Raw genomic sequence first — 22,813 nt, forward strand, 5'->3', positions numbered from 1 at the left:
TTCTTCCTGAATCTATTAAAATACTCTTTCTCTCCCCATTTTTCCCTGCTGAAATTCCTACCTTTTGAGTACTGTTATCCCACATCCAGCAGCAGTTCTGGGGTGTTCTCTGCTAGAGACACTTCTGACCATGCCCATCCTACAACAGTGATTTTACAACTTTGGGATTTCGGATAAGAGCACATCAGGATGCAAATGCTGCTCCTCAGCAGGGAAACTCTTCTGACTGGTAGATAGTCTTTACATTCTCAAATGTTTCCATTTTACACCCTTCTAGCACAAGTTTCTCATGGCTGATGTTAGTACTGATGTATAAACTATTATTTGTATTTGGCTGTTATTTATGATAACAAATCGATCACAGGCAATGGCAGTTTGCACAAATTAATCCATTGTGTGAGATTACTTAAAAATATTTGCATGACTGTGCTTCTGAGCATGAGCTGTTCACTTTGAAGACTGTCTTTGGAGATTTGCAGGCCACATGATTCACTTCTATTGTCAGACTGCTTGCAGATATGAAGGGTGTCTGCTATAAATATTTAGTCAGAGTTCCATATAAGTAGATATTCTTACTAGCAACTTTATGAGATAATTCACAGATGATAATTTCACACTCAAAAATAGATTTCTTTGAAATTTTGTTCATTTAACCATTATTTGAAAAGAGGTTTTGCTGGTTTTATCTATCAAGATCGCTATTTATTGTACCTATTTATCTCCTTTCCCTGTCTGTTCCTGAAACTCTTATTTCCTTAATTTTGCATCTTCAGTGGCTCTTGATCATTTTTTTTCTCCCCCCTCATCTTCCTTGGCTGCAATTGTTTCTGTAGTGTCTGTTCCTTCCTTCCTTCCAGCCCTTATGCTACATCCCCTTACTTTGCCCTCCCAACTTTAGGTGTTCTTTAGGAGTATAACAATGTTTGGTGCCTTAAGGACATGACACTAACAGCCTAGGGTTTACAGTTTTGCAGAAACAAGCAGAGTTGAGCCATTCCTCCCCCTTCTTCCTTTGTACCACAAAACAAAACTCTTGAAACACTTAATAGTTTATATTAAAAGTTGGGAAAAAAAGGACACGTATCAAGCTGACATCTCCTGCCTTCTCTCTTACATACAGATCGCTTATGACCACAGTAAGAGAGTACATAACAAAATATGAGTGGTCATTACACCAAGGCCCTTGGCTTCATCTCTCTTTTTCTTCCTGAGACACACACACAAGATGAATGTGTTCCTTCACTTTATTAAACACAATCTAGGACTATTACACCTGGACCATCACCTTACCTTAGCCTTAGCCTCCACCTGCGCTCCATTTTGCACCAGGTACCGAACGACCTCTGTTTGGCCAGCTCTGGCAGCCATGTGCAGCGCTGTTTCTCCTCTCTAGCAAACAGCAGCAAACCCAAAATGTCATTAAAAACTTACTGCAGGAAAAAAAACAAACCCCAACATGTTTCATAAATGCAAAAACACTGGTGACCCAGTTCAGAATAATCGCCACTAGAATATTTGGTAGTAATTGTCTGTGAGCAAGATGGGAGATTAAGGCAATATTTGACCTCTTGGTTATATGCTACAACGCAGTTTACATCAGGGTTAGTTTCCCAGCACAGTAGTGCCTTTGTCACTGGTCTTTTGCTGAAAAGAAACAGTACAATTTTTGTATTCACTAGTATTTTACTAACAGTGTTAAAAATGACATCCATTTAAAGAGAGCCTCATTTAGTCAAGCAAAAAATGTATTTAAAATTTTGCATATTCAGCCACACATATATTTGGCTCTCCTCTTGCTGTGCCCTGTGCCCCTACTATCATTTGTTATCTGTCAAACACTGAGATGAGTGAACAAAAGGAGAAAAATAATTACTGAGTACATTAATCTAAGGATTCATGGGCTTAATGAAAGACAAATCCAAGGCAATCAGCATAAATTCAGGAGGGAAACTGCTTTCAACATTTAAAAACATCAGTTTACAAATGGTGTTGCATTTTTGTGTGATCTGACAGAACTAGCAGGTGAGAACTTTAATAAAAGATTGTCTTCTAACTACACCTGTGTAAGGAAGGCGAAAGAGATTTTGAGGTCAAACTGTTAAAATTAGTTGGATGAGCTTCTAGTTTCTTCCATTTCTCAATTTTCAAATATCCATCAAACAATGACTTCAGTTTTTACACATGCCCTGGCAGCCTTGGGGCACGCAGTGCACATCCAGCAGAAAGGCACACTTGTACGGCTGTGTGCACACAGGCAATATGTCCCCACAATCTGCTGCAATCTGTTGATAACAGCAGAACTTTCCTTAAAAGGGAGGCCCCCAGGGTCCTGAGAAAACAGTGCTCAACAGTCAAGTACACATCTCAAAAATTACATGCATGAAGCTACAGTATGTTCCCATTCTTTACTTCAGAAAATAAAGAGACTAGAGTCTGTTTAAGGTCAGCCTCTTTTGAGGTTTCCTTAACCCATCCAGCATCTCCCAAGTAGGAGGCAGCAGCCTGCACTTTCCCATGACTCCAGTGGGAGCCACGACTGCTGTGGAGATGGATGGTGGACACCAGAATTAAGTGCTTCACAACAGTGCTGCTCCCAGATATTTCAAACTGTTCTGTCATGCTGCAAGGAAACCTGTTACTCACCACATTGGTAGTGTTGGGTGATGCTCCATGATGCATGAGCTGCGATACAATATTTACATGTCCCATGAAGGCAGCAACATGGATTGGAGTTAGGCCCGACTGAAAACCAAACCAAAATCAAACCTGAGTATTTACTTCCACATTCCTTTACAAGAATGTCACGGGGGAAAAATAAGTTATTCTAAAGTAAGTGAACCCAAGTGCTTGCTCTTCTGAGAGGATCTAAAAAAACATATACACATGCTTAAAGGCACACAGAATGGTAAATGCCTATGAACATGAGTCATGAGCAAACACTAAAATAATCCAGGAATTCAGTAATTCACCATCAAATAAAATCAATTATAGCTAAGTAAGGTTTCTTCCTTAAATTTTTGCTAAATACCAATTTGGACAAAAAACTGGGAAAAAAAAGGAGTAGAAGCATTCCTGGTACATTCAGCTGATGCAAAGAAAAGATGCAGTGTCCACTGTCCCCACCAAATCTAGTTGATTTGCATGAACACAGAGGTTTATTGAACTTAGTGGTGAGCTCCATCCCCAGTATTTCTCCAAGAGAAAGGGAATTCAAAACTCTGTCATCCAGCAAGAGAAGCACAGACACAAATGAGAATTCCTCTTTCCCTTGGGACCTTGTGGCACCATGACAAATCTCCACCACTACCCTTCTGCAAGATATAAAAGCCAAACTGGAGAAAAAGAGGAGGAAGGAGGAGAATGAAAAAAGGGAGCAGTCATTTAGCAGGGCATGACCTGAAGGATTTTGCTTTAGAAATCCAATCAATAGTTAATATTTCCCTGTGTAGAATTACCCTAAAGCCTCTTTACAGCTGCTTCTGCACAGCTGTACCAATAGTCAGCCAGAGACTGCAAAAGGAGGTTTTAATACCAAGAGAAGAAAAAAGCTCAGTGCATCTTTGGAAATCTCCTGATTTAGGTAGCTTCCTCATAGATGTACACAAGTCCCAGGAGGGTAGAGGTGAGGAAAACACACTTTTGTTCCTTTCTCATGCAGAGCAGCAAACATGAGCAGGAAGGCAGAATTCACATCTCACAATCAATACTTGTTTGCTCTCAGATTTCTTTGGGGACAAATACTCTAAAGCTTTCTGACCAATTTTTTTGATGGATGGATAGAAACCTTCTTTCTGACTAGAGAAACAGCATCTTATGTGTAAGTGCTGAGTATCACCTCCTAATTCTGCCTTGAAAGGTTGTTGCCATATAGATAACGAGTGAAAGAGGCAGGCAGGAAGGCAGAGCCCTGCAGGAAAGGCCCATGATAAATCTCAACAATTGCAGTCAAATGTAATTCAAGATCATGTGAGATCGTAGTGGGGCAGCAACAGGGAATAAAGGAAGAGTTCTTGCCTTTTGAAAGTTTTTGCTTGAAAAAGCAATGCTGAGAGTACAGATCAGACTGTTAACCTGGCTCACTCACAGTGTAGCTTAGTGTTGCTGTTGCTTTCATTCTCTTAATTATTTGCATTTTAAAAAGGATAAAACTGAATTCACTTAAGCTTCTATTTGTGCTTCTTACTCATTTGCTAATATAACTTCCAATTAAACTCTGAATGCTGTACCTACAACCCCTATGTTTTTTAATAAGTAGTCTGGAGATACATGAGATGTAGCAAGGGCAGGCTCCGTTCCCTCTGAAGGAAGCCAGGAAGGGAGCTGTATAGTTTTGCTACTGAATAATTAGAACAAACCCCCATGCATCACATGAAACTCCATTTTGAAGAGATGAACTGCTCCCCTTTGTACACTGATAATCAATGGAATTATCACTTTCTAAGCTAGCTTCTTCCACAGTGGTCACACATTCATATATGTGACCTCTCCCCCCAATGTATAACACAAACATATGTATAGACAAACCCTATTTTCCATAGGTACTTAATCTCTGAATTGTGCCAATAACTGGGTATAGACTATCTCATGCTGATTGTAGTAATAGCATATTGATTCCTGTCTAGATGATTTGTGATGACCCATGATGAATACAACTCCTGTGTGGAAAGCCAGAACAAGGTTTGTATTAAACCACCTTTCAAAACAGGATTTGAGTGAGGCATGGTCTTCACCTTGATCTCTGTAAGAGGGTGAATTTAATGCTCAGCACATTAAATTACAGGCAAAACTTATCAGAAAAGATAGATGGGGTTTTTTTAATCTGTTATGTTTCACTTGGTGTTCCCACTGTGCTCTTAATGTATATCAATTGTTTGGGTGTTGTGATCCACTAGGGAAATGGACTTTATGATTCAGTTTTATTATTTGGTAATACCTACTTGAAATTAACTGTTAACTTGATTGATATGTATTCTTTCAGAAATTTTCAAGTATCAATCAATGCAGTTACAATTAATTTTGTAGGACAAACAAAGATAAATGTGAGCAGACGACTTCTTACTTCAGTCACAGCTTGAATTGATGCACCATGCTTCAAAAGAAGTTCCATTACTTTTATTCTGTTCTTCTTACAGGCAATGTGAAGAGGTGTGAAACCATTCTGTAAATGAGAAGGAACATACTTTTTTAGCATTTGGATCTTCTTCTAAACTAATCTGACTGCTCTTTTTCATTTATTACCTGCTAGTTTACGGTAATTTTAATTATTTTGCCCCCTTCTTTAAAACAAATTGTCTGTGCAGTGGAGTGAATATTTAAAGCTATCATCTTACTTAGTATGATACAACAGAAAACAAGTAAAACAGGAAAATAAGCTGTCCAGAGCATCCACAACTGGTACAATAACATCAGTGCACTGAATGCTGATGCCACTCTGTATATTCATCAAACAAGCCTTTGCCAAACAATCGTGAAAAACCGCTGACAGAACTGGTCCCTCAGATCTGACCAAAATTAGCTTTTTCACCTGACATAGAGCAAAGAATAGTGTATGCTTTTGTGACATGATGTCAGTGCAATTATCTCTTCCAGTTAAGTGTGAACAGCTATCAGGTTTCTCCTTAGCAGTAGACAATGTCCAGGGTAAGCACAGATGTGACTCAGGGAAGAACCAGCTCGAGCTGCAGATGTTGCACTTAAGGTATACTTAATCATCCTGAGTGAGAATCAGGTCAGAACAAAAGGAAACACTAACAGATTTAAGGGAAAAGGAAATTCGTGGCTAGGTTGCCAGATCAATGAAAGGCCACTGCCAGTAACTCTGACAAGGTAAACCTGATGATGATTTGATTATTTCAGAAGGTGAAAATACATATTACACAGGCCAGCAAGTCTCTGCACTTGCTGATTATAGGGAACAAAACCCATATATCATAATACCTTGAACAAAGACACCTGAAGACAGGTTGATCTGACAAAAAAACAATAAGGCCAGAAAGGAAGAGAGAAAGAAATCTGTGGAGCTTGTGTTATTTTCAAGTATCAATCCCACCTGGCTTGTAAGGGTTTCAAGAGCTCACATAATTTTAGGGACTGAATGAGTTAGTAGCATCAGGCTGTGAAACCAAGTAGTCACCCCAATTAATGTCAGAATGTAAATTTGTTTGGAACAGTTACTGAAGGAGAAATCAAAAAGACATTTTAAAAACAACGGATTGCAAGCATAATTTTGAGCAAAATGCATGAATGCATTCAGCTTGTATGCAGTTTAATTACACTAACATTTTGTGGCTGAAGTTGATTTTAAAGTAGGAAAGCATATGACTCCATTGGCTTAATTATAAAATACCACAAATATTCATTACATAACTAATTTCTACTTTTTACTGTTTCATATCTTTCAGAGCTAATAAAACTTCTCTGTTTTAAACATCACTGATTATTTTCTCTTTACAAACATTTAGAAAATGAGAACTCTCTCTGTACCAAAAACTGCTGCTGTTATGTCTGCAGCTGCTTCATCTATTCAGAAGCTACCAGGAGGCAAAAGTGCTCTAGTTACACTAGAAATTCATAAATCACTGCTGGCCATCCGTAAGCAAAGGTCTACTCTGATTGCATGATACATCATTAAGGCTTGGAACTCTGAATATCCTCTCTTGGGCTGTAGCAATACAACATATCCTCACTATCAGCAGCAGCAGCAGGCAGAAAATAACTCTCAAATAAGTCTCAGTGCAAGTTTGGAAGAATGTTTAGCTGTGAATAGTAACCCGCTGTGTACTCACCAGTGCTTTGGCATTAGGATTAGCTTTCTTGTCCAAGAGAACCTTGGCAACTTTGTAGTGGCCACAGTGGGCAGCAACATGCAGCGCAGTCAGATAGTCATTAGTGACGTCATCTACAGGCACGTTGTGCTGAATCAGAAGCTGAACACAGTTTAGATGATCTCCTTGTGTTGCCATGTGCAACGGAGACAAACCATTCTGTGAACAAAAACATCCAACACTGATCAGTTATAGGATGCTCAGAGAAATGAATCTCCTCTGCATTGTTCTTGGAGCGTTTGTAGTATGAAGGATTTTACAAGCCCAGAGAACACCCACAGTAAATGATATATTCAGTGTAACAGCAAGAGCTCTTACTCCAGCAAAAGCCACATGGAATTTGGTGTTTGCTTGGTTAGAGGTTGTAGGCAGCCCTACGTAAAAAATACCAAACCAGACATACCATGCCAACAATGCTCTAAATGTAGCTTATTTCAGCCAGCTTATCTCAGAGAAGCTGCTCAAGTTAGATGAGTCACGTGAAGAGCAGCACTTTGTGACTTTTAATACCCTAGCCTGGAAATTTGATGGTTTAAAAAGATTCATTAAACTCACCATTCAACTGTTGCCTGTATATACCAGGCATAAAAGAGCAGGTCAGGGCATCACCCAGTAATAACTACAACCTCCCTTCAGCCCTTCACCGATGTTTGCCTGAATTTGGGCTGTACACATGTCTTAACACCCATGGAAATCATTCTTCTCAGATAACATTGGTACAACAGCAAAAGTTTCAAGTGAAATCATGCTAAAAAAAATGTAATGAGACCACCACAATGTGACCTACCATTGGCAGTGGTAAAGCTTTGTTTCATCAGGGAAACACCTGAGAGAGATCTATAGTTAAGAACAAAACCTGTACCAAGAATTGTTTCTTGAGCTGTGTGCAATAGTTAATCAACAAGCTGCCAACATGTGTTACATTTCCAGAGCAACAACAGAAGAGCAATAATTCTCAGAATGTTAAAGGAGTGATCCTATTTCATGATAAAAGAATAAAAAATATGTCAAGTTAGCAGGGATACATAAACTCCTTAGATAAACCTCAACACACCTTCTTCCATTTGTATTCCTTCGTGTTTTGTTTTGCTTTGTCTTTAGTTGGTCCTTCTAATGCTAAAATTAGATTCAAGAGCAGGAACTATTCTCGTAACACACAAGAGAATGTAATCTATAAATGATTGACAGTGCATTATGTTTGTCATCATGAATAAACTGAAACACTTGCTCACAGATGTAGTGCCCTCATGTGACTGCAGTTAGCAAAGGCAAAGTAGCAATGTAAAACCAGCTGAGGTTTCAGGCTTTCTGAAACAGAGGATTTCTTTCTTTTCCCTTCCCATGGCTATATCATAACATTAATGACAAACATTCAAAATAAAGGTGGAAATACATGGTAAAATAATTTTTTAAAGTGCCATGAAAGATGGATAGTGAAGGCAAACAGGCTAATACTGTCAGAATATGAAAGCAGTTAACATCCAGTGCTGAGAAGCAGACATTCTTGCACACAGTTTTGTCTTTCAAGTGAGATTATCTCATAGGCATCTCACTCACGATTTATGTTGGCTTGGATAAGCCTCTTTCCCATTCCCAAAGGTCACTACAGCAATTATTTACATGGAAGCTTGATACTAGCAATGCATTGTAAATGTTTTCACTGTCTTCTTATGTAGTTAAACAGTAGAATACAAAAAAAAGAGATTTCTTTCCTTCCATCACCAAGCCACCCAGATAACAATTCATAACTGGTGATGCCTTTTAGGTGATAGTAAAAAATATGAAACTTTATATGCCATTCTGTTCCATTTTTATAAGAAAGAACCTTGAGGTGAAAAGCATCATTCTTCACAATAATAGCCTATGAGCCAGACTTATTAACGGGGGAAGAAATTGAGAGGGTGACATGGGACTCCCTTATAGGAGACACTTGCATGAAAGAGATGACATTGATGGAAAAGAAGGGAAGAAGCAGAGCAGCCACATGTCAGTTTTGGATAATGAGCAAGATTGTTGGGAAAAATCTATCATGGATGAAAAAAGCACAGCTACTATCCAGACTCCATGAGAAACGAGCAAGAGACAAGACTGGATGTTAAAGAAGTTGATAAAGATAAAACATCATTAGAATATTGTCTTTTGTTGTGACCTAAACCAGGCTTGCTCTTAAGTTTCTTGCAGTAGGAAATACTCTGCAGTCCTGCATAAGTCAGTTAATATTTCAGTGGCTTTGTCTTTCCACTTTTAACATAAAAATAAGACATGTAACAATGTTCTGTCTCATATCTATGTTGTGAGAGACAATCAACAAAAGATCATAAGTGACTTGATACTTCAAGATGGAGCCACTATACAAGCACTGTTATATTGCTGTTTTTATGAAGATTGTCAAGAAAACACTAAAAACAGAGAAGTTCAACATGAATAAATTATATTGACAGTCATGTGGTACTTTAAAAAACAACCAACCAAGGAAAAAAAGAAAAGAGTCAAACAAGCCTGGAAAAATAGTAATTAAAAAAATGTGGACACTGATACACAGAGATGGCATTTCTCACATATAATATCATTGGCATAGTCAAGACTAGAATTCTGTTTTCTTTTTGCTTGTAGAAAAGCCCACATAATCCAGTAGGTCACTGCATCCCCTGAAAATGGATCTAAGGTTATTCCAGTGCAAGAAAGGGTCAGCACTACGCTAAACAGTCTCTAGCAGGAAATAGCTATCCAACTGCAGTCTGCTTCTTCCTCTGAAAGAGTTTTAGATAACATGAGAAAAGTTTGTGAAGTTCAAATTCTTGCAAAGATGTGCCCTATTTTCAATAATATGTGACTTAATTTTAAAAGAACAGAGTCATTTTTGCAGAAGACAGTAGTCTAGTGCCAAACGAATGGATTCGTTTATGTCATTCAGAGGTACAGCTGCTTCTTCCCTTACCTTCTGAAAACAGTAGAATTAACACATCAGAGGGGAACTCGGGAAGCTCTGCACTTTCTTCTGTTTGCTTTAACACATAACATAGCTTTCCCTCTTTCAGAGAGGAGGCTCTCATTCTGCTGAAAGTGTTTATATAAGCCTCTGCAGGTCAACATCCAAAGTGTGTCTTTCAGTCTTGGGCTATTTTAAACACACTACCCCACATTCTCATCTGACTGATTTGGGCTAGTGAACTCTGGGTCAGGCTGTGTGAATCTCCTCAGGAAGACGAACAAATACAAAAGCTACAGGTCTTGAACAGCAGGTTAAGTTTAGGAACAACGCCTGGCAATATGAAATCTGTACGATGAAGAAATGTAGCTCCTTAGGAGTAATGAGGTTTACTTTTTATTTCTTTAAGTAATTGAGCTACCAGAGCGTGGAAGAGCTTTTCTCCCTGGAAGCATGAGCTCGAAGCTCTGATTGTGGCAGTGGTGTGAGGATGTGCCCCAAGGAGCTCCTAGACAACCCCTTGCTGTCTCCCTCTGCTCATGAAGTTTGCAAGTCAGGGCTGTGGGAGACCACGGAAACTCCACATGCAGAGGATGGGTGGATCCTGTCTGTCAGATTACCCATGACAGCACTTGCCAGTGACTCACTGAGCAGAGGAAAGCTGGTGCCAACCTCCCCAAACAAATGCTAAATATATTCCAGTAAGGGGAAAAAAAGTAAAGAAGAGGGAGGAGAAAGGCAGAATATAGAAGGGCACTGAGACAGGATGACAGAAGAGAGAAAAGAAATAATAGAAAGAAACAAGAAATGTTGGAAATATACTGCTTAGAGACTGAGAGAAAACATGTAGTGGAAGCCTTCTTGGGAAAGAACCTCAACAGAAATGTCAGCCCTGAATGGGAAAGTCACGGGTTGTAGGGGTCCTACAAAGCACACTGTGGAACTGAGATTTAAATATCAGCAATAACAGCACGGCAGAGACCACCACCAGAAGAGTTCTGTAAGGGAGCGTGTGCTTTAATGCCAACCCTTGGGTGGGGGCACCCTGGCACAGGTGTTTTGAAATTCTCATGAATTCCCATTTGCATGATAAACTGTAGAGATGGAAAGTGAAGAAACTGATAATCAGGATAGGTCCTAAGGAAATACGAGCTGTCTCTGCAAACCGACATTGCTCTATTATTATCTCGTATCTCTACTCTAGCCTTAGGGCAATTTGGTGCAAGCTGAAGATATATTGTAATCATCATGTATTTATTCCAGGATAGATACAGAGAATTTCAGCTACTGAAATGCTGAGGGATAGGGTTACCATGCATGCCTTTTGGTTAGCACAGCAACCTTTCGTGTGTATCTCGATTTAACACATTTTACATATGCAGACATGCTCTACATACGGCATTCACTTTGGAGATCTCCCACACAGCTACTTTAAATAGTTATGAAACAGGAAAGTTATTGTCAAATCCTTAAATATATGAGACATGCAGAATTACATTTTTTTAAAAAAATACAAGGATTATACCAGCAGAAAACAGTACCAGTTACCTTGGTTTTGGAAAGAATAGGGGCACCACGATCCAGCAGCATTTCTACAACCTGTTCGTGGCCACTTCTTGCTCCACAGTGGAGGGGAGTCAGCCCATCCTGTGGGACACAGGCATTATAATTGATTAGTTTCAGACACTGTAAAATCTTGTCCATTTTCCTAAAGACCAATGATATCCTAAGAAACTAATCAGCTCCTTCAGGATGCTGCACTTATGCAACTGAACAGCTGAAGATGTTTATTCAAATGGACAGAGTACATTTTGGCTCTGATTTTCTAAACATGTAAATAGTCATATCCAATTGGTGCTTGTGCAGTGGGCTGCTTCCAAGTCCTCACTGGGCATCCAATAAAGTGGTAAATGTAAACACAAGAAAGATGAGATTGCACCTCGGATGCTTTTTGCCTTCATGCCTGTGAGAAAACTAGGTCTTTCATTTGTCAGAATACATCAGAGTCAATGAATAGTCCTTTTAGAGGATAAAACTTTCCCCCTTGGACTTTTTATTACACTTATTTTAACAGGTGTATAGGAGATGAGGAAACCATCTTAATTCCAGGTGATAAAAGTATGTTGGACTAAGTTTAATCTCTTGTTGTGTGGACCACACTTGTGTGGCTTCCAGGGCAATGACTGGTCTAGAGTCAAGGCACTGTCAATAACACTGTTACAGTAGTTTGCTTAGTTGTACTTATCACATTAGAAACACATTCCTTCAAGAAGAAGACTCTTTTTAACATTAACAGAGTTATTCCAAGCTGATTTGATTATTCTTTGACCTGTACCCTGTTTACAATGGCCAAGTAATCTCCTGTACACTACTATGTTGAAAAGTAGCATATTCCAACCCCTACCATTCTATGATTCTATATATGCCTTGAGTAACTGTAAGTCACAGGGAGTTTTTCAATGCTGTCTTGTTACAAATAGTGATGCCATAGTTTCCAGAAAAATAAGGAAGAAAAATTAAGGGGTTTAGGAGTAGTAACAGGAAACATTTCATTTGTTACAAGGAAAAGAAATATGCAGGAGATACTGTCACACAGAAACAGTATTGTATTCTCACTAAATACATTGAAAGAGAGGCCTTTGTAAGAACTTTTTAAACTGATAAAGAAGAAAAAGAAATATTTATTAGTTTTCCCAATACAAGTCAAAGAGGAAGGGGCCTTTTTTTCCACTGTCTTTTGGCACTGTTCAAAGCACATATGTTATATTATCTAAAATATGTATGTCACATCATTTTTACAAAAAGGTTTCTCTAAAATTCCTTCTCACACATTCTGTGCTTGCTAATTCATGCACATGCATTCTCTCTCTGTCTGTCTGTATGTTAGCAAGTACTATTAAGATACCTCCTAAGTCATATTTTCTATGCATAATTACAATATTTTTTTTCTTGATAATTACTAAACCATCACACTCCACTAAAACATCAGCTTCACAGAATCACAGAATGGTAAAGATTGGAAGGGAACCCTGCAGGTTCACTTCAATCAGGGGGCACAGTAATACATCCAGGCAGGTTTTGAAAATCTTCAGAGGAGACTCCATAGCCTCTCGGGGCAGCCTGTGCCAGGGCTCACAGGAAAGATGTTTCTCCTCATGTTCCAGTGGAACTTCCTGTGTCCCAACTTGTGCCTGTTGCCCCTTGTCCTGTCACTGGGCACCACAGAAAAAGAAGACTGGCCCCTTCCTCTTTGACATCCATCCTTAGGTATTTATAACTGTTTATAAGGTCCCCTCTCGGTCTTCTCTTCTCCAGAATAAACAGCCTCAGGGCTCACAGCCTTTCCTCCCTGTTCCAGTCCCCTCATCAGCTTGGTAGCCCTCCACTGGACTCTCTCCAGAAGCCCTCTGTCACTCTTGAGTTGAGGAGCCCAGAACTGGACATAGAGCTCCAGATGAGGCCTCACCAGGGCAGAGTAGAGGGGGGGAGAACCTCCTTTGACCTGCTGGACACTCTTCTTGAAGCACCCCAGAATGCCATTGGCCAAGGGTAAACTGACAGTTAGTTTGCTGCCCACTAGAACTCCCTGGTCCCTCTCAGCAGAGCTGCTCTCCAGCAGGTAAACTCCCAGCTTGTACTGGCACGTGGGGTTGTTCCTCCTCAGGTGCAGACTCTGCACTTGCCCGTTTTGAACCTCATGAGGTTTTTCTCTATCCAACCCTTAAGACCTGCAAAGTGTAGAGGGCAGACAGGGAGAGGAAGGTAGTGATCCAGAGAGCCTTATATTCTCCTGACTCTACTTCCTTGCCCTCTCCTAGTAAGCCTATGAAAGATAGCAGACCAAAATTGTTGTGATTAACTTTTTCTGCTAGTCTCATAAAAAATTTGTCTAGTTCTCATTGTATCTATTATTCTACTTAAAGTAAGGTATATGTCTTTGATGCAGAGGAAGAAAACACTTGTATGAGAAAGAAAATAAAACCAAGTCAGGCTAGATAACTAGAGACCTGGAGGCAGGAGCTAAAGATCATATATTTCCTATGATCTTTTTACATCCTGTAATTATCACATTCTCCAGGCACATCAAAGAAAAGATACTCAAAGAGATCAAGCACAAAACTGTAAGTTAGGGAACATTTTCCATATTTTATGTCCCACTCAATTCATTTTACCAGTGTACCATGGGTAGTAAGTACTAAGCTCACAGAAAATTAGACCAGCTTCATGCACTAGATTAGGCCCTTAAAAACTGCAGTTTTTACTCCAGTGTTCCCCAGAGCACAGTGTCCCAACCCTCAGCCAATCAATCCCAACTGGGACAGCCAATCTATAGCTATTATTAAGAAGATGTCAGTACTCCTACTATAAAGAGCAAATACCCTTGAAGACAGCTCATTCATCATCTGTTCACTCAATTTGGTTAATTGGTACATGGCACTAAAAGCACATAAAGAATCCACAAAGGCAGTCTGAAGCACTGATCATAGAAAGATTTTTTGCTTAAAAAAGAGAATCTGAGATTAATCTGAGATTACTGCTCTGAGCTCAGTAAAACTTCATGGATTTTGTCAGATTTTCTAGTTGCTTATTAACTTTTCACATAGACTACACTGTGTGAAGAGTGAAATATATTACATGTATTAGTATGCAAACTTGCCTTAATGGGATAGTCTGCAATGGCTCAGAAAAACCATTACAAATGATTATGACAATAATCTGCAGATTAAGGTCTCTGTAAGTATGTGCTGACATGGTAAATCATATCATCTGTATTATCTATCCCTCCAGAAAGCCTGAGAGTAGCTCCAGCAAAGCCAGGAGGACAATAGAAGGAGTTCTGCTTAGGCACAAGCTTCCCATAGGCATTGCACACTCATCTCTGGGGCTGCTGCTCTTTTAGCTTTTATTTCAAACACACAACTCAAATGACACCTAAGCATTGCATCTGGTCACTGTTTGGGATACTTGTGTGGCTCCCTGATCTGGTTACACTCGGGTCACAACTGGCTTGAGGTTAGCAAATGAGGGGGCAGTTAGTTGAGCCTCCCTTAGTGTGCTTCTCTGCCACCATGTGTGGCTCTAAGGAACTCCAGAGCAGCACAGGGGTAAGCTCAGACCAGCCTCCTTGTACTCTTCACCCATATTTTCCCTATCAGTGCCCACTCAGGATTTCCTTTGCATAATGGGATCCTCTGGGCTGTACCTCAAATCTGCAGTAGCTTCTGTAAAGCCACAACTCTCACACCAGTGAGTATCAGCTTCTAACTCAGTCTATAGGCGATGGAATTAAGCACAATTCCTAGTAAAAAATTTACTGTGATGCAATTATTCAGCATGAACTTGTCAGACTTTGACCTCAATCTCAGCAAGAGTGCAACAGGCACTTCACTCCCCTGGGCCAACAGCAGATGATGTGTTTCCCCAAGGGAGCAATTACTGCTGCCTGCTCCTTGTCCCTGCAGTGAGCCTCTGTGCATGTGCTTCAGCCTTGCAAGACTCCATCTCATGATCCCTCCACACTCTAAGTCTCCCGAATTCTTCACTTCATTGGCACTATTGCAGTGGCACTACTGCAGACTGCTCTTTCTGTACTATAGGACAGCAAATGAAGTTTACTCCTCCTACATACACAAAATGCACATAGAGTGCCAAGTCAATGTTATTCTTGTAGTTATTTTATATCTTAACACATGTGGCATGTCTGGAGAAGCTTATGTATGACATGATGCATCTTAGAAGAGGATATCCCACATGTTGTCATGCAGTTATGAGTGCTGGCCAGCTATTTAGCTGTAAAATCCATGAAGACTATAAACACTTATTGTTAATCCAAGCTAAAACTTGTTTGCTGCCTGCTTCAGATATAAATTACTTTGTCATAGATAGTATTAAACAGACAAAGCAAGTTCAATTAATTTAATCATTCTAACTAAACTATATATTTTAAAGTATTTTCTGGAAAACAGAAAAAACCCTCCATAATTAGGGCAACATTCAGTAAATATGTTACATGAGGCATAAATAGGTATTTGCTTAGAATGTTAGTTAAAATCCTGAACAATAAAAGCTGCCTTGATGAACAAAAGCAGCACATAGTTCTTGAAGAATTCAATACAAAGCCCCAAGTATCACCTGTTAGACATGTCACATACACATAAAACCCACAAAGAGAAGACAAACAGCTGGTTGAAATAAACAATACAACATAAGTGTGAACTAAAATGAAGAAAGCAGAGATAGCTGAGCCTCCAAACAGTTATAAGATCATTTTTGGAAATGATCTCAATATGCTCACATGTTATCTCAACTCCTAACTACAGTCTACAGGTGTGCAACAATACTTATGGTGCTCATCAAATCTTACTCTAATGAATATAGAGAAATTGGGAGACATGGATGACTTTTACAGTAATTTAAACAGGATAAGGATTTAGCCCTTCACATTAACCTTTTGTGCAGTACTTCAGCACTGCGGTTTCCAGGACCATCTGCCAACAGCAAACACAAATGCTCATGGAGATGACTAAGGGAAAGAAATGACTACCCCAACTTATTTACAGAATCACAGAATCTCAAGGGCTGGAAGGGACCTTGAAAGATCATCTAGTCCAATCTCCCCTGTCAGAGCTGGACCACCTAGAGTCCTGCTAGAGGAATTCATCCGGGTGGGTTTTGAATGTCTCCAGAGAAGGAGACTCAAGGCTTTATGTGAGTTTATCTATAAAATTAGTATGTTTGGGAAAAATAAAAAATAGACATTTTGTGAAGTGTATTTCCAGTACCCCACATAGAGCATGGATCTGCAGGCTGGCAGCTGAGTAGCCAAATTTGTCCCAGCTAACAATCAGTGTAGCAAATCCTGGCCCCATCAGTGTTTGGTCAACAACACAAAGCAATAGCTTCTTTTTATTCATTCAAAGGTGAATTACAGACCTGATAGAAGAGAAACAAAGGCCTAGGAATTTCTGCCTCTGAGCAAAAGAAGTCATTTTCAAGAATTTTTGTCCTTTCACATGGGTACAGAGCCTTTGTCAATCACAATTAAGAAGTTATTTTTTGTTTCCTAATCAACATTTGCAATAAATAATATCCTGGTGCCCAAGATAAAAGCTATTTTAACTAAACAAAAAATTCTGCTCATCACTTAAAACCCTCTTATTTAAAAAAAAAAAGAAAAATAATAAAACAGAGTTCTGACATTTATAAATCTGGTCATAGGAACCTCATTTACTTTTACATGCAAATCTTGTCTGTTTATCAAGTTATGTGTGCATTCACTACCCAAATCTGCCCCTCTCAGAACACCACAAGGCTGATCTCTCACTGGGCATCCAGCTGATAGGCATGACTTGGTACATGTATCAAAAAAGACAGCCTTGGCTGCCCTTTGCCTTTCAATACATTCAGTGGTGGTGATGCTGTTGCAAAAGGATATGACTGAGGTATTTGTCATCCTGTATTCTCATAAAGGCTGTTCTATGTCAGGGACATTAGGAAAAGAATAGTGCTTAAAAAAAATGAAATGACTGAGGACAAGGGGTAATGGGATGAAGCTAGAACACAAAAAGTTCCACTTAAATATAAGAAAAGACTATTTCACTGTTCAGGTGAGGTAGCCCTGGCACAGGCTGCCCAGAGGGGTTGTGGAGTCTCCTTCCTTGGAGGTCTTCCAGACCCGCCTGGACATGTTCCTATGCGACCTGATCTAGGTGACCCTGCTTCTGCAGGGGGGTTGGACTAGATGATCTCTAAAGTTCCCTTCCAACCCCTACCATTCTATGATTCTATGACTGCAAAGTTGACATACCTCAATTGTTCTGCATTGGAAAACAACATTAGGTCAGGTAGGGTAACAAGAGAGACTTGGCAGGAACATGTGTTATAACAGCTCACAGCAATTAATCTTTGCTATTGAATATGAGAACTAGGCAGACACTCCTGAAACACTGCCCTTCTTTCATCTAGCATCACATTACTCTCAGTCTTCTGTTGCTTCTGTTGATTTGTAAGTCCTTCCTGATGTACTCCAGCAATGCTCTTCCCTTTCCTCGATCAGGTAGCAGTCTGCTTGATTCAGTGAGTATCCTGGAAAGAGGCTCATGCTGCTTAGACTACAGGCTGGTAAATCTGCAGTTTACCCTTGATGAGTCAGTGACACCAGGAGCAAAACTTCCACTTAGTAACTAACTGCCAGAAAATGATGCTTCTGGTAATGCCAGAGAAGTGCAACGATGAGTGACACACGTCCAGCATAAACAGGAGAAGTTATGCAAAATCCCTTCCGATTTATGGAGAGGATGGGTGTTTGGGGAAACAGACAGCCTCTGTGAGAAGCCAGAAAAAACAAACCACCACTTAATGAACTATATTCATCCGTTGCCTTTTGCCACACTTGGAAACTCTGCCAGACTCAGGAGCTGTTAATGCTTCTGCCCTCTTCCTGCATCCTGTTTCCATACCAATCTGTAATTTTAGTTACATAAATTATCCTAACGTGTGACCCTGGAGCCTGGGATACAGAAAATGAAGCACATTACTAATTTTCATAACTAAAAGAAAAGCTGGACTTCAATTAGTTAAAGTAGCAGTCCCCAACAGTTTGTCTGCAGTGGGCCATACAAATGCTTGCAGGGAGGAAGCAAATAATCCCTTGCCACATCCCGTTCTTCCTGCTCTCACCAAATGTGCATCTGTCATGTCACCAAAAAGCGTCCCTCTCCACAACATGGTAGGCCCACACTCCTGGATGGCCCCCATGTAACATATAGGAGGTGGGTATTTTACCTCAGAAATGATACCCATTGTCCACATTGTGCATCTCTTCCATATTCCCCAATTGGAAAAACCAGAGACATTAAAAAAAAGAGAAAATAACGAGTGACTTCTAAACATAAACCAGAAGAACTAAAGAAAAACATGTGGAGAGAGTGAAGAGATGACAAAATAAACTGACCCAGTTTCTGAATTTGCCACAGAAATAACAAATGTGAATGTGCCTCAACAAGCACTGCAATAGATCTGAGAGACTGCTGAAACACTGGAAAACCAAGGAGAAACCTGTGGATCAGTAATAACTGCAGAAAAAATATTATTGGGTTATATCTGGGTTTTGTTTAGAATGACTCTGGTGAAAATGATACAGAATAATAAAAAATGCAAGACAGGTGATAAGTTAATATAGCAAAAAAAGGACAATTGTCAAAAAGTTACAGGCACAGCTCCTGAAGGCTCCCTCACATGCACGGGAGCATGTTGCAAAGACTGCCGTGGCAGCCCACAGCACCACAGGTTCTAAACTTACTTCCAGACATTTAAACCTTTGCTTTCTCTTTGTGCTGCGTGAATAAAATATCCCTAAACTGGTTTGATTGGATTTTAACTACATCAATTAGATATAAACATATACATATACATCGTGCTTCTGAGTCACTCAGTGGACAGTTAGGTGTCAATCTGACAAAAACTGTCACTACACCTGGCACGTTTGCTGACAAACCCCAGCCAGCACCTAAGGACTCAGTCACACAGAGGCTGAGCTGCGTGAGACTCATCAGCAACACCACGCTCTGTAACACTGCTCTGTGGAGGATGAAAAGCAAACACACGCTGCAGTTCAAAGTTACTCTTTCAGCATTCAGATTCTGAAATATCTGAATTGAATTCTTGAGTGTTTTCCTGTACATTCATCCATACTCCCAAGTAGCTGAAGCAGCTGCTAATTAAATGCTCTACAGAGAACATGGAAAATTGTTGGTTCTGAGCTTTGTCATACATGGCATTTGACACATTGCTTTAAGAAACGTGTATTATTATCATCATACTGCAACCTTTTCATAAAAAAGAAACACAGTATGGTCGTGGTATCCTACCAGGAGGATGAATGAATTAAGCTGTGTGGCAACCAACAGGTAAGAGGTAAGAACTCCACAGAGCCACTTCTAACATTCATATGTAAGCTTACCCTTGTTTTGGCATCAATTTTAGCTCCTCGATCAAGTAGGAGTTTGACCATGTTTGCATTTCCTCTCTTCGATGCCACGTGCAATGGTGTGATATCATTCTGTGGAAGAAAAAACATGAAGATAAATACATGTGTATCTTTCTTTTCACAAGCACACACTCAGTTTGCTCGCAGAATGAATTACACTCAATTTGCTAGAGACTAACACAGTTTTGTCTCCCTGAGAGCATGAAAGCAAAGACAAGATGTGTTTATCCACACATGTGAATTTCTGGTCTGATACCTCAACACATGTAATATGAAGACAATGAAGTTGTGGTAGGAGTTTTAAGAAGACATAATTGTGCCTCAGTTGTCAGCTTGTGTATGAGTTAAATGCATGTGATTTTACCAAACCCTAGCAATTTAATTCAGCTATCTTACCTCACAACTTCATTGGCCTCGTAGGAGCCATGGAAAACAAATAAACCCATTACATTTGTAGGTCTAATTCAAAAGCAACAAGAAGCCGGTGTTATTTATTTATGAACGTTATCAGCAAGCTCTGAAAACCTCATAAGTGCCTTTGTTTGAGTGACATCACTAATTTTCTGTACCAAACTTGTTCCTCTAACTGAAGCAATATTTCAAATGGGACCATGAATACGTGCCTGTGCCTCCCTCCGCGGTGCCTGGCAGGCAGCAGCACGCAGCCACGCTGCACATCCAGGGCACTTACGTAACCCACACGTGTGCACACAGACACGCTGCCTTAACAAGATGCAGCTAAGGACATTTCTTCATGCTCTGATGAATCTTTTATCTTGTGGTGTATGAAGGCCATGTCCTGTGTATATTCCATCATATGGAGCTGAGTAAAAATCAAATGATTTAAATAGAGCGTGCAGCTACTGCGTGAAGATAATGAGTCTTAAAGAACATGCTTCTGTGTATTCAGAGGCAGCCCAAGCAGCTGTCTGGGTAAAACCAGCTTCCTGGAACCGAACAGAAAGTGGTAAATTTTAGTAAGGGTTTATCTTAGGGCTGACTGAATCAGAACGGTGCCCACTGCCTTGAATAGCTGGAGAGTGTGTTACCTGGCCAACCGACCGTTTAATAGTGCTTCCTCAAAACTGCAGGCTAGTGGAGTGATAGAAAACCAGCACCGAAAAAAGATCCCCTCTGAGATGTGACACACTGACTCACAGCTTTATCATAACTTTGAGTGTCTAATCCAACATGCTACGTTCTCATTTACACCAAAATTCGCTACGGAGCTAACTCAAAGCTACTAGAAAGTACTAATTAATCCTATCACAGAGATAAAATACATTTTAGCAAGACAAAAATGACAGAGCTTCTTTCTCCAATATTAATGATCATTACAGTATCAAAGCAACTACTGTTCCAAGGTAACTTCTCATTTCTTTAAAAAATAAAATAAAACAAAAGAGAGGTTTTGCATGTTAAACAAGACGTACACTATGGCTAGTCCTTCCAGGGTGTAAAATTGTGTGATTGCTTAACTTGTGATTTGTCAGTTGGGTTTGAAAAAGAAGAATTAATTCTATCTGACTGGAAGTTGCTATTGGATATAATATGGAGTCAGTATATTTCTGTGTCAGCCACAAAGAAGACAGAAAAAGAGAGGAGAAAGACAATTATGAGAATATACTTCCTGCTTTTTCTCTCTTCCCAGAAGGAAAGATGTTACTGAGATCAGAGGGAGACAGAGATGAAATCTACTTTCCCGAGAAAAAACAGCAAGAGAAATAACTTTCCTATCTTCAAGTAAAGGATGCTGTAGATAATTCAGACTGACTTGCTGGGGTTGATGGCCAAAGAGGTTCACTCAGCCTAATAGACCTTAGTTCCATGCTAATAGATCAAAAGAATTTCATACTTAGAATTTACTGTATCATATGCAGCCTAGAAGAAATGCCCTTTCTAAGCATCAATAAAGAAATAGAAGAGGAAGGGACAGCATTACAAAAAGTAATATAAATACTTATTAGAAGTCTGGTTCTCATTCGCCTCGACACTAAGCCAAATCCATCTACTGCAGCACAGGGGAGAATATAACCACATAAGAATATGCACTTTGAATCTAATTATTTGCCAGTCCCATTGTTTAAAGTTCCTGTTGCCTTAAATGAATAAGAGTTGATTCTAGGACAGGTAGATGAATGCTTGATACACACTTCAGCTTCAAAACAGATGACTTCTATTTAGCAGTTAAGGCCTAGGTCATACAGTTCCCTTGCATTAGGGGAAGAAAAATGTAAAAATCCACTTTCATGTTCAACAAGGAGTTGTGTTCAAATGACCTTTGTATCTCTGGTTATTACTGAAACTACCAATGCAGTGCAGTGCTCTCAGCTTCTGAAAGGGTGGCTGGGAAAGCGTGGAAACTCTCCAGCATCAAATAAGGGCTGAGCTCACTTCTGCAAGGTAGAGAGCTGGCAATCCATCCTGTCTCCATCTGATCACCTGTCTTTATGAAAAACTTACAAACTTATTGTCTCTAAGATCTTGAAACCCTGAGTTATATTTGGTTGAAAATAGGCAGCGAGTTCACATTAAGGAGTTTGCTAAGAAAACCAGCCACACACATCTACCCTGAAAGAATTAATTTAACATGAGAAATCAAGGAAATGAAATCCTATATGCCCAGCAAAATATTTGTCCCTATGGATGATAGAATAGCTTCTCTTTCCAGGGAAAAGAGCACTGCAGCACCTACTCTCTGGGAAGGAAGATACAGTTTTCATTGTACTCTACTAGCTTGTTCAGACAGTTCATAACAAGAATTAAGAGACAAAGAAGAAAAAATGTGTTTAGTCTTTTTCAACTCAAACAGCTCAGGAAATCACTGTGAGGAAATGAAGGAGGAAGAAAGAGAGAAGGCAGATCTCTCTTCAGAATTTAATTTTGCCGTTTAGCTATTTGAGCTTTTACTGGTAGCAAACAATATGAAGTAATAACTCTGCTGTCTGGGAGTTCCTACTCCATGCAGATGAAGAGATGCATTATCTGAATGCTTGAATAATAGCACACAAAAGTTTAGGGCAAGCAACTTTTATTGAGTAAACATTAAGTGCCAAGGCTTAAGGAATTATA

General features: G+C 39.7%; 1 protein-coding gene across 1 annotated transcript in view; it reads right to left on the reverse strand.

The window, feature by feature from the left end:
- ANK3 (ankyrin 3) overlaps nt 1–22,813 on the reverse strand; it is a 211,589-nt gene that overhangs the window by 103,721 nt on the left and 85,055 nt on the right. Inside the window, exons 8-13 of the mRNA XM_062001483.1 lie at nt 19,715–19,813; nt 11,302–11,400; nt 6,786–6,983; nt 5,060–5,158; nt 2,644–2,742; nt 1,291–1,389 (exon numbers count right to left, since the gene is read on the reverse strand). Of these exons, the coding sequence (XP_061857467.1) occupies nt 1,291–1,389; nt 2,644–2,742; nt 5,060–5,158; nt 6,786–6,983; nt 11,302–11,400; nt 19,715–19,813 (693 nt within the window). The remainder of the gene's footprint in view (nt 1–1,290; nt 1,390–2,643; nt 2,743–5,059; nt 5,159–6,785; nt 6,984–11,301; nt 11,401–19,714; nt 19,814–22,813) is intronic.

Source organism: Colius striatus, chromosome 8 (genome assembly GCF_028858725.1).
Source record: "Colius striatus isolate bColStr4 chromosome 8, bColStr4.1.hap1, whole genome shotgun sequence".
Taxonomy (NCBI): domain Eukaryota; kingdom Metazoa; phylum Chordata; class Aves; order Coliiformes; family Coliidae; genus Colius; species Colius striatus.